Source organism: Canis lupus, chromosome 15, assembly GCF_011100685.1.
Source record: "Canis lupus familiaris isolate Mischka breed German Shepherd chromosome 15, alternate assembly UU_Cfam_GSD_1.0, whole genome shotgun sequence".
NCBI classification, from domain to species: domain Eukaryota; kingdom Metazoa; phylum Chordata; class Mammalia; order Carnivora; family Canidae; genus Canis; species Canis lupus.
Genome location: NC_049236.1, coordinates 6,580,638 through 6,600,311, shown reverse-complemented (window position 1 = coordinate 6,600,311; position 19,674 = coordinate 6,580,638). Strand labels below are relative to the sequence as shown.

The following is a 19,674-nucleotide window of genomic DNA, read 5'->3' as shown; positions in this document are numbered from 1 at the left end:
AACAAACTATTTAGATTGTGGATTTTACATATGTAGAACACGTAGTAAAAGCTAAATAGAGATAGGTATTTATATATGTTTTTCAATCAATAGAGCCCTAATTTGTATACAGTACAAATTGTATACTAGTTAAAACAGAAAATTAGGAGGAGACTTAGAGAACTCTGTCCTTGTCCCAAACATCATTAGAAAAACCCTGTGCCTCACTTAACACACTCCCTTACACAACTCTCTGGTGGTCTGTGCTTCTGGTTTTCCTTTTTGCTTTACCTTTGCCTTAATGACCGCTGGTCCTTTAAGGCTCAGGTTAGGTTCTGTTCCCAGAGCACCGATCTAACTGTATAGCCATTGTGGCACTTGTCCCTCTGCAGTGCAATTTCTCCATCTAAAGGCACTCACTGAGCTCTGCACCTGTTTCCCCAGCCCCAAGGACAATGCAGGCAGATTTACTGAATGAATGATTATCAGCACCAGTGGGACTTCTCAGCTATGGAAAACTACACGTTAGGAGGCATCAGAACGGCAATATAGAGTTTCAGCAGGTTATTTTAGTTTATAAAGATTCAGATATCATTATTTCCTCTCCCTGCCTTTTTTCTTTCCAATCTAGTTAATCCTATTTGTTCTACCGTCTACACTCCAAAGCAATGGTAAATTTGAACTTCTTTTCTTCAATTTTTTAAATAAAGATTTTATTCATGAGACATACAGAGAGGGAGAGACACAGGCAGAGGGAGACGCAGGTTCCCTGTTGGAGCCCAATGCGGAACTCAGTCTCAGGACCCCAGTATCACATCCTGAGCCAAAGGCAGACGCTCACCCACTGAGACACCCAGGTGCCCCTTCTTTAACTTTTCAAAAAATGTGTTATGCTTTCTTGCCCTTTTACCCTTTTTATTTGCTTAAACTTTTTTTGTGCACACATAAAGGTGCATACAATATACATACATAGCTTAATGAATAAAATGATTATACATGTAACTACCTTCTAGATTGAGAAATAGAACAGTCAACTCCTTCCCCCTTCAAAAATGTCCCACTGTCCTTCACTTTAGATCACTTTTTGGGGAGAGTATAGGAAAATCTCACAGAATTTTTGGCATTAGCCCCTGAATTCACATGCCTGAGTGATCCTGGGCCAGGCCAAAAAAAAAGAGACACCAGGTTGAATCACATATTGTACACCTGAAACTAATATAACACCATATGCGAACTATACTGGAATTAAAATTTAAAAATAAAACAAGCATTAGAGATTGGGACGGGCACAGGAAGAGGCATCAAGATGTCAGAGTATATGTGTACTTGTATCTGTGAGCATGTGTGAGGAAATGCCCACACACACCACGTTTGAAGCAATCCTAAAAGGTAGGATAAACCTGTACTTCTAGTGGTAAATATTTTCAAAACAAAAGCATGTTTTTACTAAGCAGACACAGTACTCTGCTGCTCCTGCCTTAAACCATACCTTAATAGGAAACCGTGTAATTTTCACTACACAAGTTTCAAAAACAGTATGAATTTACTGTCAAAAACAAAACAGTATCAATTACCTTCAACCCCATTGTGAGAAGGAAAGATGCTCTAAGGTACAAGGTGGCATTACGGGGTTGCATGATCCCGGCTACCCAATAAGCTCATTCCTTTCAACCAGAACGGGGTTCTCTCAGCTCACAGCAGGCATCCACAGGGTAGCACAGATATGCTCTCTGAGTGAGAAAGCAACACCTTCTCACATACAACCCCCTGGAGAGAGATGGGGAGTGGGAGGGAGGAGGGCTTTACACCTGCGAACTCCTAATTCCATCAGCACTAGGGCTGGGAAAAACAGCACATATTTAAAAAAAAAAAAAAAAAAAAGAAGGATTCCTGATAAAGCCAGTCACTTTCAAAGAAGGATCTTCTTAAACCATTTTTTCTTAGAAAATGAGTAAGTGTAATGATTCAACATATAGGTCTTTGTCTTCCTAATGGACTTAGTCAAACCCTAATGACTGCGTAAGTAAAGTGCTTTATTTAAAGGGCAGCTGTCAGAAGTCTTATTCTACTTGGTAGGAAAACACTATAAGCACAAAGTGTCACATTAAGTCATCTCAACTTTAAGGCATATCTGTCACTGGGCCGTTAGATAATCAAAATGACCACTAAAAATAGAACAGAGCTATCTCCAATGGGACAGACATAAGCCACCTCAATCCTCAGCAACTCCTGTGAGATGTGACCTGGGATGCACATGTGTTTTGCATACCACTGAATATCCATCTAAAGGTAGCCATATGTTTTCAGTTTTTATTGTATGTCCTATTCAGGCTAGGAAACAAAGTAATCAACAGACATATAACTCTGGGCCCATCATGAAAATCTAGTTAGCTGACTAGCTGCCTGGGGTCTGGGGGGAAAGAACTGTTCTCCAGGTCTAAATGGACTGCTGCTCGCACTGAAATTCCATGAGTTTCATGATGAACCTCTTGATTTTTTTTTTTTTTTCAATTTCCTCATCACCAAAAGTAAGCCAGCTTTGTCTGTCAAGATGCCCAGGCTGTGTGGCAGTGGTGTCAAAGGCTGCCATTTGCTTGAAGGCACTGCCATCTGTGGCAGCAAAACATTTTGTCTCCGGAAAATAAACACATCTGTCTTTGCCAGTGTCCTCCCACTGTGTCGCCCATCTGGAGCAGGTGAGCTGGAAGGCAAGACTAGGCATGGGTGAGACGGAGGTGAACAGGGGAGACACGGCCTCAAGGGAGATGGCACATGGAGGAAGAAGGTAATGCTGTGTCATGTCACATCCTGCTAACCCCATTTGACAAAAAGCATGTGAAATTACCCTTGTTAGGGATATTTTAATCATATGTAACAAATGGTTAATCGTGTTTAGAGGACAAGACCTGCAAAGCCAAGGTTTCACCAGGGCCATCTGCTCACCATGTCACATGACCTCACTGATACCAATAAACAGATGATGTCTTTGTGACACCCACCAAAGGCAAGAGGACAATAACTCTAGGGGTCAGATTAGAGGCTCAAAGCAACCAGGATTCTTCTAGGACACACTATACATGCCTACTATAAGCCAGATGTAACACACTCAAATTCAGGCCAGGGTTTTGGGACAAGTCATGGTCACTTCTAGAAATGACTAATACTTGAAATTCTTTCTGACATATTGTTTCCCTGAAAAAATGAATTTAAGTCTGGTTATGGTCTTGACATTAGATCTTTAAGTTATACCATTTGGAGTCTAGAAGATACTATTAAATTTCCAATCAAATTCCTTCTTTATCCCAAGGTTTTTTTCAATTCTCTCTCAGGGAAGCTAGTACTAAACCTTCTGAAACAGAGCTCTTTCAATTACACCACTGGTTTTCAAACTTTGGTGGGAAGGGGACAGCAAAGCTGCTTTTATCAAATAAAATTTTACATGGAACCTCAACATATAAAATAAATAATAGTGCTGATCTATGTGAAGCAGAGCTAAAGTTTTACCATACTGGTCTTCCTTGGTGACTTTCCTGAGGCAGCTTCAGGAATCTGTGATCCTGGAGCCCCGGGATCGAGTCCCACGTCGGGCTCCCGGCATGGAGCCTGCTTCTCCTCCTGCCTGTGTCTCTGCCCCCCTCTCTCTTTCTATGTCTATCATGAATAAATAAATAAAATCTTTTTAAAAAATTATGTTATTATCCACCCAGATCTCCATTTTGCGTATGTAGAAACAGATATGAATCAGCCAAATCCGGTATCTTTGGGGAATGTGGAGTTTCATGGCAAGGTTTAGAGTAGAACACTGCCCTCTTTGGTATGTAATCTTCAGGGCTTTACTTGTTGGCCATAGTGTTCTCATAGAACCTTTTCTGCCAAGTACTTGGTAAGCCTTTGGTAATTTATCTTTTTATAGGGCTATATTTGTTAATATTTAGCACCTAAAAAATAGAAGTAAAATATATCAGCCAGCCTAGCGTAGTGGTTTTCAAACTCTGTTCCATGAAGCTGCCTCAGGAAAGTCACCAAGGAAGACCAGTATGGTAAAACTTTAGCTCTGCTTCACATAGATCAGCACTATTATTTATTTTATATGTTGAGGTTCCATGTAAAATTTTATTTGAAAAAAGCAGCTTTGCTGTTCCCTTCCCACCAAAGTTTGAAAACCAGTGGTGTAATTGAAAGAGCTCTGTTTCAGAAGGTTTAGTACTAGCTTCCATGCCGGGAGCCCGACGTGGGACTCGATCCCGGGGCTCCAGGATCACGCCCTGGGCCAAAGGCAGGCACTAAACTGCTGAGCCACCCAGGGATCCCTGGATAATAACATAGTTTTAGGGCATTCAAATACTACACCAAATATGCCACCTAATTAATTTCAAGCAAGAAACAGTCCCATTAACTTATCACTCCTCTTCTATAGTCCATTAATCAAATCATAAAGAGAACTTAAATAAGCATCATTGCAAACTATGCTTATAAGCCATTACAAAATTTTCAAAATAATCCTATTAAAAATCCAACTAGTTGGACAGCCTGGATGGCTCAGCAGTTTAGCGCTGCCTTCAGCCCAGGGCATGATCCTGGAGACCTGGGATTGAGTCCCACATCGGGCTCCCTGCACGGACCCTGCTTCTCTCCCTCTCCCTGTGTCTCTGCCTCTCGTTCTGTCATGAATAAATAAAATCTTTAAAAAATAAAAAACAAAAATTTTTAATGAAGGGCACCTGGGTGGCTCAGTTGGTTAAGTGTCTGCCTTCAGCTCAGGTCATGATCTCTGGGTCCAGGGACGGTACCAGCATCAGGTACCCTACTCAGCAAGGAGTCTGCTTCCCCCGCCCCTCCCCCCATGCTCATACACACACTCTCTCAAATAAATCAATAAAATCTTTAAAAACATTTATTTTAATGAAATTCCCTTCCAGTATATAAATATACAATAACATTTTCAGTGGTATCTATGGACCAACTAGATGACATTCACTCAGCAAACATTTACTAAACACCTACAATGAGTACCTATTTATATGTTACCCACATAATCCTATATGGAGATTTTTTTTTTAAGATTTCATTATTTGAAAAAAGAAAAGATTTCATTATTTGAGAGAGAGAGAGAGAGAGAATGAGAATGTGTGTGTGTGTGCATGGGAGCTGGGGCGGGTGGTAAAGGGAGAGGAGAGAATCCCAAGCAGACTTCACACAGAGCATGGAGCTGGATACAGGGCCTGACCTCAGACTTCATGACCCCCAAGATTATGATTAGAGCCCAAATCAAGAATTAGATGCTCAACCAATTGAACCACTCAGTGCCCCCCTATATGGAGATCTTGACATTTTAATAAAACTGGAAATTTTATGCTTCCCCAAATGCACATATTTGTACCACTAGTCCAGTAAAGTAAGGAGACAGTATGAAAGAGGATGGTATTTGAAGTTAGAATCTTACCTCAGCCTTTGACAGGCTATATATGTGTCTTTGGTATACTTGGACACATACCAGAAATACTTAAGCTCTTTATTGACCAGTCTAAGTAGGCTTATAAGTAAAATGGGGATAACATTCATCTTATGGTGTCTAGTGAGCACTAAATAAGGTCACATATATAACTAGGTAGAGTAGCACTAAGAGAACCTCCTATGACAATGACATCTGCAATGTCCAATATGGTAGCCATTACCCACATGTGACTATTGAGCACTTGAAAAGTGGCTAATGTGAATGAGGAACCAAATTTTCTTATAGAAACAAAAGCTTATTTTTCATTCAAAGCCCAAGAGACTCTCACCTAGGAATTAAATTTAATTTTAAATTTAATTTAATTATTTTATTTAAAATTTTAATTGCCATTTATGACTAGTGGCTACCATAGTGGGATGTGTTGATCTAGAACAAAGCCTTGCGTAATAAATGATCAATGTTGCTTTATTTCTATCTTCCTTATCCATATCAATACTTTTTCTTTCTTTTTTTTTTTTTTAATACTTTTTCATATCTTCTTTACCAGCAAATACATTCAACTGAAATAGCACAACACAGAATCTCCCATAAGAAACTAACTTATAACTATTAAATTGCTTCTTCGGGACGCCTGGGTGGCTCAGTGGTTGAGCGTCTGCCTTTGGCTCAGGGCGTGATCCCAGAGTACAGGGATCAAGTCCCACATCAGGGTCCCTGTATGGAGCCTGCTTCTCCCTCTGTCTATGTCTCTCCCTCTCTGTGTGTCTCTCATGAACAAATAAAATCTTAAAAAATAAATAAATAATTTTTTTTCTTCAACCAAGGAGCAATAACAGCACTGAAACAAGTGATTAGTCATATGTGCCACACACTGTGCTAACAGCTTTGCAAGATTACTTCATTTACTATTTATAATAATTTTGTAAGTAAGTGCTATTATTTTGTAAATAGAAAAATTAAGTTAGAATCTGTCCAAAGACGCACAGCTAGTAAATCAGTGAGCTAACTCAGACAGTCTAGGGGCGCCTGGGTGTGGCTCAGGTGGTTAAGTATACAATTCCTGATTTTGGCTCAAGTCCTGATCTCAGAGGTCATGAGACTGAGCCTCGCAACTGCTCCATGCTCAGCACAGAATCAATCTGGTTTTCCTTCTCCCTTCCCCGGGCCCCTCCCGCTGCTCATTCTCTCTATCAAATAAAATAAAATAAATAAAATAAAAAATAAAATAAAATAAAATAAAATAAAATAAAATAAATAAAATAAAAAATAAAATAAAAAATAAAATAAAATAATAAAATAAAATAAAAAAATAAAATAAAATCTTTAAAAAAAAACAAAACACAAAAACCTCAGCAGCTTAAATCCAGGGACAGTGCTTAACCACAATGATAAACCTGCTTGCATTTTAAAGAACCAGTTTACAAAAAATTCATTATATACTCTGCAACAAATGTCCACCCAACCACATACCACCCCCAAACACACACCCCAAATTAGAAATCAATTTGAGCTACAGACACAAAGTTATACATGGTAAGTGGCTGACCCAAAATAAGTCTCATGTACCAACTGATGTGACTGTATAAATGTACCAAATCTAGTGATTTCACACTTATTAGAAAATCACCTTTCTCCCCAGAATAAAAGGACTAAAATATAGGCTCATATTTTAGAGCTAACCATCTAACTTGATAGAAGGGTGTGGGAGCAGAGACTGGACTCAGAACCATAGGCAGAGGTAGTCAATATTTACTAGAGCCCTATGTCACGGTCTACAAGGGATATTTATCTGTTAAGACATCAAACATTTCTGCTAGGAGATTAACTAGATCCACTGCATTTGCATGAAGCACATTGCCACTCTTATCTCCATTCTAAAAGGAGCTTATTTCACTTAACATCTGCTGTATTTATGATAAAGTATTTATTGTGCCCAAAGCTGAAATTCTTATTCCAGTCCTGCCTGACAAGTCAGAGGAATATTTTACACAGCAAGCCACAGCATACTGTTTACCAAATGCCACAGGAATGTCTGAGCAGCAGAAAAGGTCGTATCTAACCCATTTTCCTCTCTCACAGAGCAGTGAACAAGGAAAGGCCACTGACCTTTAACCCAGATCAAAACAATGTAGGTATATCTCTAACTCTTCAAACCCCATGATTGTTATATTGCACAAGTCCCTGGGCCAAAGGTAGCACTGAGAAAAAGATAATCTATTTATTGAGAAGTTCTCAATCCAGTTATTAGGTACTAGAAAATAAACTGTTTTAAAGAGTTGTAATAAGAAACTTTAAAAAAATAACATCTGTACGTGTTTAGATTTCTGTCATAACTCAGCTTAAGCGAGTGCAGATAAAACTAAAACCATAATAAAAACATGAATACCATTGATGTTCCAGCAACACTACTGAAAAACCAATGTGAGGCAGATAAGTCAAGCAATTACAGCACCATTAGTGTAGCGGTCTGACCTGCTGTGTGACCTGGAGCTAGTCCCTTTGCCACTTTATGCCATTTCATTCCGTATCAGTGATAGAGAACTGACTACTATATCTCAGTGGAATAGTGAGTAGATTAAATTATTAAGCAAAATGCTTAGGGCAAAAGTCATATGAATGTTAAGTATTATGATTTACAAGCATTCATTTTCCTAGCACTCCTGTGGGGTTAGGAAGTTATCTCGATTACATAGATGAGTAAACAGGCACAGGGGGTAAGGTCACGTGGTAAGGCTCCATTCACTTAGTCCCAGTGGGAAGGGAATAATACACACCTTTAGCAATCATATGCACTTTCTTGGCACATCCTACACAGTCTTTAATACAAGTTCTTAACTTGATGCTGCCATCTTTTAACATACTGTTGATGGAACAAAAACAGCTCTACGATAGCAACAAGGCCAAAGCAAGTGAAGATGAATAATTCTGTGTGCTTTGGCAAGAATAATCACAGAAAGACACATAATCTCAAGATGAAATTTGCATTGTTATTTTCAAAGTTTCGCCCCCACTGCCATGTAAGAACCTTCAGCCACAGGAATTAAGGAACATGGTTTGCTATGAAAACACTTTGGAAAAAAAAAAAAAAAAGTTTAAAGGCTTTCATAGGCCTTCATGTTGGTGTGCTCCATCCAAATTCTCTAGGGAAGTGTACATTTGCCCTTTGGGATTTAATTAGCAACTACACAGAAAAAGAAAACAAATCCAAAGAGACTTAAGAATGAACAAGTACTAAGGAGAAGGGTGTAGGAAGTCCAAAAAAAGGTAAAAATACTTTTCTTTGTATAATAATAATATAGAAAAAGCACTGTAATTTTTCTACCGTCACATAAGGCTGCTTGCTATATTGCTTACCCGACTCCGAAGACAGTCAGCCAAGTTTCGGCGCGTGAAATTAGCTGCTGCTGTGGGAGACAATTCGTAACCTGGTACAAGAGATAAATAGTCATACTTAAAGTAAACCAGAAGGAGTAACAGCACCCCAAACCATTCCACTACTCCTTTTCTCACATCTTTCCACTCCCTGTACACCCAGAGTACATGAAGTACACAGAATGAGGAGTACAATCCTACTTCTTATCCCTTTTCCCACTCAACAGCTGTGAAATAGCTGGTTAACACCAACAGTAATTCCTGGTCACAACACAGAACCAAGGTAACTATTGCATGGTGAGAGCAAATGCACAGCCTTGCTTAAGCTGTTCATTCATCAACAGACTGGTTTCCTCTATAGAAGGAAGGGGGTACAAATATATAGGTATTGGGAAAAAAAGAAAGAAGTCACAAGATGCTGATTTTTTTTAATCATTTTCTTTTTTAAAAAATGTATTTATTTATTTATTTATTCATGAGAGACAGAGAGAGAGAGAGAGAGAGAGAGAGAGGCAGATACACAGGCAGAGGGAGAAGCAGGCTCCATGCAGGGAGCCCGACGTGGGACTCGATCCTGGGTCTCCAGGATCAGGCCCTAGGCTGCAGGCGGCGCTAAACCGCTGAGCCATCCAGGGTGCCCAAGATACTGATTTTTAAAGTTTATTTTAAAAGAATATTGGGGGGCAGCCCTGGTGGCCCAGCGGTTTAGCACCGCCTTCAGCTCAGGGCCTGATCCTGGAGTCCCCGGATCGAGTCCCACGTCGGGCTCCCTGCATGGAGCCTGCTTCTCCCTCTGCCTGTGTATCTGCCTCTCTCTGTGTGTGTCTCTCATGAATAAATAAATAAAATCTTTAAAAAAAAATAAAAAGAATATTGGGAAAAGAGAGGCTGGAAGTTGGGGTTGCCTCAGGGTCATACTTCATATGGTTTTCTTTAAAAAAAAGTTTGTTAAATATGATTTTCAAAAATACAAGCAATAGAAAAAAAGTTTCCATCACTATCAACATTTTAAAAAATAGATATCTCAAGCATAAAACCTAAAGTTGCAATGGCAACAAAACTATAGCCCAGAGGGATGCCATCACATGTGCGTTTAATGATGCACTCACTCTGGAACTTAGCCCCCACCCCTAGTAAAATGGGACCAGAGCCAAAAGCCATGAATGACCCACAATTGAGCAGACCCATGCAGAAAATGTCACTTTGGAAAGACCAACAGCATGTGGTTAAGTTGTTCCCTACAACATTTCAAACACCTGTGTTACAGCAGATATGATTTAGGTTAAAATTCTAACAAATATTTATTGAACAGCAGCTATATTTCAGGGTCTATGCCAGGTGCTTCCATAGTTTACTGTATTTCATCCTTACAACCAGTCTATTACTGCATATAAATCATAATGCAAGCAACTCTGAACAAGCAGGAAATACTTTACAATTCTATACCTAATCCCCTAAATACCACTAAGGATTTGATAGTTATCTGAAAAGCAGAAAAGGTCTGATGCCTATTTACATAGAGACTTTTCCTCCCTTCCCTTAACTCAGTTCTTGACCTTTAATATGCGTAACAACTGCTACGTAGGGTAGGGTTACACACACAAAACAACACTGACAGGTAATTTAAGAGATTTTTTTTAAGTTGTGTTTTTTTTTAAGATTTTATTTATTTATGAGAGAGAGAGAGAGAGAGAGAGACAGGCAGAGGGAAATCAGTCTCCACGCAGGAAGCCCGATGTGGGACTCGATCCTGGCTCTCCAGGATCAGGCCCTGGGCTGAAGGCAGCGCAAAACCTCCGAGCCACCGGTGCTGTCCAATTTAAGAGATTTTAAAGGCAATTTTAACCATACACGATTTTTATTTTGTGCAGAGTTTAAACCATGACAGGGGATCCCTGGGTGGCGCAGCGGTTTGGCGTCTGCCTTTGGCCCAGGGCGCGATCCTGGAGACCCGGGATCGAATCCCACATCAGGCTCCCGGTGCATGGAGCCTGCTTCTCCCTCTGCCTGTGTCTCTGCCTCTCTCTCTCTGTGACTATCATAAATAAATAAAAATTAAAAAAATAAAAAAAATAAATAAATAAAATAAACCATGACAGCCATGCAACATGCAACCCTCTCAACTCTTGTTTACTATCCTTTCCTCACCCAAGAGAGGGCAGTGAAATATTGCTGTAGCTATACTGTATTTGAGAAACATTGGCATCCCTCATCTGCCATGTAGGCACAAAGTTGAACCACTGAAAAATAATTTTTGAAACATTCTCAACTTGCTTAAACCTAAGTGCCACATGCTTTAGGTTCTTTTTTCATCTGAGTTCTCTGTGGTACTAGCCAGAGTGCTTAATAGAGAGGAGACCCTCAAACTGGAACTGAACGCATGATGCTAAATTTGCTGCCTAAAATCTATATAGATGAGTCCTATCTAGCCATTTTATACAATTATACTCAAATTAAGTTCTTTTACGGTTCCACATACCAGTGCTGTGTATAAGTGTATTAAACTGTGAAGTAAGCAACTGAAGGTCCTTTCTGCTAGGGTGTCACGATAAACTTTCCTGGATCACATGGCCAGTGGTTAGTGTCATTTGATAGTGAGGCTTTCTCTAATGAGGATATCCAGTGAGGAATCCTCTAATGAGGATTGGAGCTCATTAGCCCCAGAAAGAACTCACAAAAATCCTAATTATCTTTCTGAACAAGAATCTACCTAAAAGGCAAGGTACTCTTCTATGACAGTAAATCTCCCACAATTACAGAGTTTTAAGTTTACAAACTTTTATAATTCATTAATATAAATATAATTCATTAATATTATTATCCCATTTTAGATGTGAGGCAAATAAAGACCCAGGGAGGCTAAGTGACTTGTCACACTATAAAAAGTAAAACCAAGTTTAGCTGAAATCTTTTAGCTCTGAGGTTCAGATATACTTTGGCTCCAAAAACATCCTCCGAAATATCTAACACTTAAAAAGTCTGATACTACCATATTCATCTCCAAAGTAGCCCTCAAGTATCAGTGGTAAAATGGTTCCCTTTTCGACTCTGGGATTTTTGCAGAAAATCTTTAGGATCAGAAGGAGGATCTAGATAAAGTTTCAAAAGTAGGAAGAGTCAAATAAAAATATGACCACACTGGTCTGCTCATGTGTAGAATTGTCAGTAGAGCGTATTCTTTTTTTTAGTTCAAATTTAAAGAGGACTCAACCAAAGTTACATTCCAAGTATTACCCACCATTTCGCATCTTATAAAGTTGCACATTTTTCTGAATATATTCTGCAAACTGTACAGTGTCTCCAGCCTCTCCAACACATAGGAGTAAGATTTTTTCACTCATCTTAAACATCTTGTCATGATCTGCACAAAGAAAAAAATAGCGTTAAAAATTACCTCATCAAAAAAAAAAAATTACCTCATCAGAAATTTACTATTTTATAGGCAACCACAAACAGGTTGATCAATCACCATGTTGAATAATTTTACTAATCACTGTTTTTAGAAGACTTTAATGGGCAACTATGTTAATTATTCTCTTTCACGCTCCATGTTAAACGCACTGGCATATTGTATTAAGGTCAATCCCAGTTGGAGAATATATTTGAAAGCGGACAACTGAAAATACAGTTAAATGCGTTTGAAGGTGCTTGAAACACAAAAACTGAACCTTCAAAGAAACTGAAGGAATCAAGCCAATGGCTTGATCTTCAGGTTTATGATTTCAAAGCCCTGAAATGTCTCTACAAATACAAATGTTAGTTATTTTATTTATTTACACACAAAAGCACCTAAGAACCAGTGCTACAATGAAAATTAAGGATCACCTCGAGAAAGAACAAATCAACTTAGAATATAAATCAACTTTAAAGGTAAATCAACACCACTTCAAAAGCAAAGAGAAAATTAAAATGACTGCCAGAGCAAAAATTCTAACACTAATATTTTAACACTGAGCTATTTAAAAACACCTAAAACATCCCAATAGTCTACTCTTATCTAGTTGAACCAGACTCATTTAGATTACATAGATAAATATTCAAATAGCAACTAGTGCCTAAGGAAGAAAACTCCATATTCAGTCTGTAGTTTCAGAAAAAGCATAATTCTCCCTATCTCACTCTCACTTTTCATTTTTCAAATAGTACTGAATAATCTTCCCTGGGAGACATGTTTCCTGTCTGAAAGCTTATGAAATGTCAAAATCCCTTAATAGGATTTAAAGAACAAAATGTTACAAATATTCTACAAACATTTGAGAGTTGTAGAACCATAATACAGCTTCTTAAACTTTGGAAAAAACACATAAATTGTACCTGCAGATAGTATCAAACTGCCTTGAAACTCCTAAACAAACATACTTTTATTTGTTATAGGCTATGGAGACTCAAAGACTGTTAGAGTTTGCAAACTTGGTCATAACGAAAAAAAATTCACTTATGGATATACTATCTATGCAAAGAAAAAGGAGAAGAGTATTAACTGCCACTGGCATCTAACTTCTTGCCGGTGACAAGAGTATAGGCAATTTTTATTTCTTTCTTTCTGCTTTTTAGCATTTCCTAAAATGCCTATGCTAAATCTGTATCACTTTTTTAAGAACACATTACTTAGTTTTCATTTTTTGGGCAGCCTGGGTGGCTCAGTGGTTTAGTGCCGCCTTCAGCCCAGGACGTGGTGCCGAGGTCCTGGGATCAAGTGCCACATCAGGCTCCCTGGATGGAGCCTGCTTCTCCCTGTGTCTCTGCCTCTCTCTGTGTGTCTCTCATGAATAAATAAATAAAATCTTAAAAAAAAAAAGTTTTCATTGTTTTAATAATGAGGAAAAAAGCTGTTTTTATTTTGGAAAGAAGAAAGTTTGTTTACAAAGAACTAATGTCACACTTAGAAGAAATGTTAAAATTCTAGGCAGTAAACTGTTTTGAAGTAAACTATTTTAAGGTCATTTTGAAATGAACTTATTAATACAAAGCCAAAGTGTTTTTTAAACATTTATCATGTGTCTAGTGAGTAATAAAGGGATATATTATACATACTAATGGCTCCTGAGGAAACAGCCTGCATAGCACTAGGGAATTTCTGATCCTTGACAAGGAACTTAGAAGATCCACATAGATGAAACAAATGGACAACAAACTGAACAACATCAGTAAACAATACTGTGAAAAGGCCAACTGCACTAGAACCCAAAAGACCTTGGTTATTTTTATTTTTTTAAGTAGGCTCTGCAACCAAGGTGGGTCTTGAACTCATGACCCCAAGGATCAAGAGTTGCATGCTCCACATACTGAGCCAGCCAAGTGCCCCAATAGACCTTCGTTATAATCTGGCCTCAGCACTATGTACTTGGGCCCTAGTTTCCAAAAATTTTATTTTTTTTTATTTTTATTTTTTTTTAATTTTTATTTATTTATGATAGTTACAGAGAGAGAGAGAGAGGCAGAGACACAGGCAGAGGGAGAAGCAGGCTCCATGCACCGGGAGCCTGATGTGGGATTCGATCCCGGGTCTCCAGGATCGCGCCCTGGGCCAAAGGCAGGCGCCAAACCGCTGCGCCACCCAGGGATCCCCCAAAAATTTTAAATGGTTATACTATCACCCCTACCTAACTCATAGTTAGGGAAAACTGTACATGTATAATATTATTACCTAGCATGTGTAGTTCAGATTACACCTGCTGTATGAATTCAGGGAAAAAAACACTCTGTGTGGGTTTAAATGCTCTGAGTAATTTAAAACAGACCAGGAGACCAGAGACATGAAATATAGCATATAACCAAACTGAAGACTTGGGGCACTTGCATAAGCAAGCAATCTCTGGGAAATATCTTCCCTATATCAAAATATCTTAAAAAGTGATGAGAAAAAAAAAAAATCAAAGTATCATCCTTATTTTATACTCAGAAAACAAAAAAAATCCCAAAAGGTTTACTCATTTTCAGCATTCTTGCTTAACCTACAAGTTCCTTCATGAAACGAAAGGTAGGAAAAGGTCCTCATGGAATCCTAAAGCTCCTATCATAAAACATTTTATACCAGAAAAGACAATAGGGAAAATTAGAGTTGAGTGGAATTATTTCCAACCACTTTTCAAGAACTAACTCAAATTCATCTTTTTTCCACACCACAGTGATCTTTCTTTCCTCTAAATACCCTTAGGCTTTAATCCTGAAATCAGTAGTTGAAAAATTAACCTAATACTGACTAATGAAACTTCTTTTATCATACAAAATCATTTTGTGGTACTTATTTCCTTGTCTTCTTTCTTTTTTAAAAGATTTTATTTATTTATAGGAGAGAGAGCGAGCGCGCGCACAATCAAGAGGAGCAGCAGAGGCAGAGAGAGAAGCAAGCTCCCTGGGAAGCAGGGAGCCCCACATGAAGCTTGATTCCAGGACCCTGGTAACATGACCTGAGCTGAAGCCAGACACCCAACCTGTCCCTATTTCCTCGTTTTCTTAATGCCTTAGACCCCTGTATGGATTATATAGAATAGCGGTAAAGGTACTGACGTGGTTATTGTGCTACCTGCTAAAATCACCTGTATTATCGAAGGTCTTAGGTTTCAAAATGGACAGACTTACCCTCAAAACAAATGGACTCCTTTAGAAAGCAGGATCTACAAATAAAATCTCTACGAATTGATCACGGAATTACATAAAGTCATTTGACTTGAGGAATAATCCATACCATAAATGTCTACCAAACCATTTCCAGGCCTCTCTCTTCTTCAGGTATCACAGAACTCCAGCAAAGTCCCTCAGAGTGCTTTCCATCTCCCCAAGTGATGACAGCCTGACAATCAGATGCCTGTCACTTATAAAAGCAGTCATGGACACTTACTTCAGAAAATCCCAGATTTAGTAATTTTTCTTTACTTAAACCAAAGATGAATCATAACCTGCCCTCAAAGCTTTCCCTAGTCTTGGGACGCCTGGGTGGCCCAGCGGTTGAGCGTTTGCCTTCAGCTCGTGACCCCGGGGTCCTGGGATCGAGTCCCCACTGGGCTCCCTGCATGGAGCCTGCTTCTCCCTCTGCCTGTGTCTCTGCCTCTCTCTGTGTCTCTCATGAATAAATAAAATCTTAAAAAAAAAAAGAGCTTTCCCTAATCTCTACAATCAAAAAGAATCTCTTCTTCCTCTGAATTACCTAAACACTATCTTCTTCCTCTGTGCTGAGTTTTTTTTATATGCAGCAAAATTTCCTAGCTTGCACTATAATAATTCGTATACACATCTGAGTGTCTTATTAAACTGTAACTTTAAAGAGAACAGTCCACATCTTCTTCTTTGCATCCCTTCAGAAGCCAGCACCGTAATGGGCAACACAGGTGCTCAAAGTCTATTGGCCAAATAAACATTAAGCCACCTGAGCCAAAGTAGAATACTTTTTCAACAGGAGCATGTCTATGATCCATCATGAAAACACACTCTTAGATTTCACAGGAAACAACCGAGATCTTTAAAAAAAAAAAAAAAAAAAAAAAAACCCTAGGTATTGGGACTCCTGAGTGGCTGGCTCAGCGGCTGAGCATCCGTCTTTGGCTCAGGGCATGATCCCAGGGTCCTGGGATGGAATCCCATGTTGGGCTCCCTGCATGGAGCCTGCTTCTCCCTATGCCTGTGTCTCTGCACCCCCCCCCCCATGAATAAATAAAATCTTTAAAAAAATTATTAAGTCTGGCCTATGGGGAGACAGTATACTATAGTAGCTACCAGCAAAAAGGTCAGAGTCAAACTGCGTGGTGTGAATCTGGGTTCTGCCTCCCGTGGCCTTAGGCGAGTTTCTTCCCCCTGGGCCTCAGCACGAACACCTGTAAAATGAGATGATCGTGCCTATCTTAATAGGTTAAATGAAGGGATCTCTGGGTGGCTCAGGGGTTGAGCATCTGCCTTCAGCTCAGGTCGTGACCCTGGGGTCCCTGGGATGGAGTCCCACGTTGCGCTCCCTGCGTGGAGCCTGCTTCTCCCTCTGCCTGGGTCTCTGCTTCTGTGTGAGTCTCATGAATAAATAAATAAAATTTTATTTAAAAAAAAAAAAAAGGGTTAAATGAATTCATGTAAATCGGGCAGCCGGGGTGGCTCAGCGGTTTAGCGCCGCCTGCAGTCCAGGGTGTGACCCCAGGGTCCTGGGGTCGAGACCCACCATCGGGCTCCCTGCATGGAGCCTGCTTCTCCCTCTGCCCGAGTCTCTGCCTCTCTCTCTCTCTGAATAAATAAATAAATCTTTAAAAAAAATAAAAACGAATTCATGTAAATCACTTAAGACCCCACCTGTTACCCAGGCGCGTAGCCGCACTGCTGCCCCCTATGCGTCGCTCCGCTAAGCCCGGCGCCGGACTTCCTGCACCCTAAGGCTCCAGTCCCCGAACTCCACTGGGACACTTGGCAGCCGGCGGTGCCCACGGCCTCGGCGTCCCCAGGAGCCCCCCGCCCGCCCGTTTCCCTCGTTACGAGCGACCACAACAGGAAGACGTTATCAGAGGTGCGGGGACCGGGGAGCCTGGCGCCCCGCGGGGTCCCCCCCATCCCCCTCCCGCGGCCTTCCCCCTCCCTCCCCTCGCCCAGGCCCGGCCGGGCCTCCCCGCCTCCTCGCACCGTCCTTCATCTGGACAATACTGCTGGCGGCCACCTGGTCGGAGGCGACGAGGACGTAGTCGGGGCCCTGGATGCCGATGAGGTACTCCATGGCGGCGGAGGCGACGGCCCGGCGCGCCGGGCTCCGCTGCGGCTTCTGGCCTCGCCGGTGAGACAGCACCGCCGGCCGGAGATCCCGCGCGACCGCCCGGGAACGCCGGCGCCTTCGGATGACGCATGACTCTCGCGAGAGGTGGGGGAGTGGGCGGGGCCTCAGGCGCCGGGAGCTCCGCGCTCGCCCCCGGGTTGCCTTGGGTGACGCCGCGTGTCCTCGTACGCTGAGCTTAAACCCGACGTGGGGGTGACGTCACGAGCTGCACGGGAAGCGCCGAGCACGCGTGGGTGCCGAGAAGGCACGTCCCTACGAGGCGGTAAAGTGCCTCCGGAAAGTCCCTCCGTCCGTGCTTCGCAGAAGTGTTCCGGTTCACTATCTGAGCGCGGAGGCTAATTGCAAAAGCTCGACTGACACTTGTCCCCGCTGCAGATTATGTGCACTTGTTACTTCTGGTGAAGAGCGACTCGAAGGGAGGACTCTTACTTTATTTTAGACTTACCTGCATTGCATGCGTGTTTGCAATTCTCCTCTAGCGCTCCTCTCTTTTAAATAGGGCCAAGCAAAAAAAAAAAAAAAAAAAAAAAAAAATAGGGCCAAGCATCGTTTGCATGTTTTTGCAATGCTCCTGGAGCGCTCCTCTCTTTTAAACAGGGGCAAGCATCGTTTGCGTGTTTTTGCACTGCTACTGCAGCGCTCCTCTCTTTTAAATAGGGGCAAGCATGACCATCTCTTTGTATCTTGCAGCCATTCTGGGGAAATCTGAAATACTCCCTGATTGGTTCCGGACACTCACAATTTGGCCTTCCCAGCTTCCTGGGAAATGGCAAAACAGTTGCAATTCCAGTTCCAACACTACTGTGCGATTCATTTGCTTCTGCAGAAATCTGCAGTCCTCTCACTCCCTTCAGAACGTTTCTTCCAGCTCCCGGCCTGTGAAGGAATGCAGAGCCTGAGGAGTTAGGGGCAGTCCATCTATCATGGGCTGGATGCTGGATGCCAGGGGCAAGTGAGGTCATTAAGTCAGCCATACCGCTAAAAACACAGATGCATCCATCATCCTAGAAAGATTATTTTCTCTTTTTTAAAGATTTTATTTATGAGAGACACAGAGGCAGAGACACAGGCAGAGGGAGGAGCAGGCTCCATACGGGGAGCCCGACCTGGGACTCGATCCAGGGTCTCCAAGATCACACCCTGGGCCGAAGGCAGATGCTCAACCACTGAGCCACCCAGGGAACCCTTCATTTAACCTTTTAAATAGGCATGATCATCTCCTTTCATTTTTTTAAAAGATTTTATTTATTTATTCATGACAGAGAGAGGCGGAGACACAGGCATAGGGAGAAGCAGGCTCCATGCAGGGAGCCCCACATGGGACTGGATCCCGGGACCCCAGGGTCACACCCTGGGCCCAAGGTGGCGCTAAACCCCTGAGCCACCCTGGCTGCCAAAAAGATTCTTTTCTTAAACTCCACTGTGAAAGAAGTCTCCTGAGTCTCTCTCCCGCCCCCTTTCTTTGTGTGTTTGTATATTTTTTTAATTGCAAAAAGTACACAGTTGTACTATACACACAAATCATACAGAAGAAATACAGAGTTAAATCTCTCTCCTCCTCCCACCAGAGGTAACTGGTAACTACCCACCAGATATCTGTATCCTTCCAGACCTTTTTTCCCCCCTTTGTACATACCAATATTCATTCATTCATTCATTCATTCATTCATTCACAAAAACTGCAGCATGCTGAATTGGAAAATCCAAGTTTTAAAATGTACCCCCTTGCCGCCCAAAAGACCCAATGATCTTTTAAGCTGTATCTTCCCTCTTCCTCCCAGGAAATTCCCTCTAGTTAAGTCACACTAGAGAGTCTCTAACTTCTTGTTAGGATAAAAGATAGTAGATTTGCAAGACCTACCTTTTCTCACCAAGAATCAGGGTGAATCCTTTCTCTACTTAAAGTCTTAAAATAGGGGCACCTGGATGGCTCATTCTGTTCAGCCTCTGACTCTTGATTTCAGCTCAGGGTCATGAGATCAAGCCCCATGTTGGGCTCTCTGCTGGGTGTGGAGCCTGCTTAGGATTTTTTTTTCTCTCTCTGCCCTTCCCCCTCCTCCCTGTGTAAAAAAAATAAAAATTAAAGTTAAAAAATTAAGAAATAATTGAGTATTTAAAGGAAAAA

General features: G+C 41.1%; 1 protein-coding gene across 2 annotated transcripts in view; it reads right to left on the bottom strand.

Moving 5' to 3' along the window:
- Window positions 1-17,601, bottom strand: part of PSMB2 (proteasome 20S subunit beta 2) — a 33,476-nt gene extending 15,875 nt beyond the window's left edge. Inside the window, exons 1-3 of one of the 2 annotated variants that reach the window (XM_038557931.1) lie at window positions 17,402-17,601; window positions 12,045-12,167; window positions 8,789-8,859 (exon numbers count right to left, since the gene is read on the bottom strand). In XM_038557931.1, the coding sequence (XP_038413859.1) occupies window positions 8,789-8,859; window positions 12,045-12,167; window positions 17,402-17,492 (285 nt within the window). In that variant the 5' untranslated portion in view covers window positions 17,493-17,601. The remainder of the gene's footprint in view (window positions 1-8,788; window positions 8,860-12,044; window positions 12,168-17,401) is intronic. The other variant, XM_038557932.1, reaches the window with a different exon arrangement.
- Window positions 17,602-19,674: the final 2,073 nt, after the last annotated feature.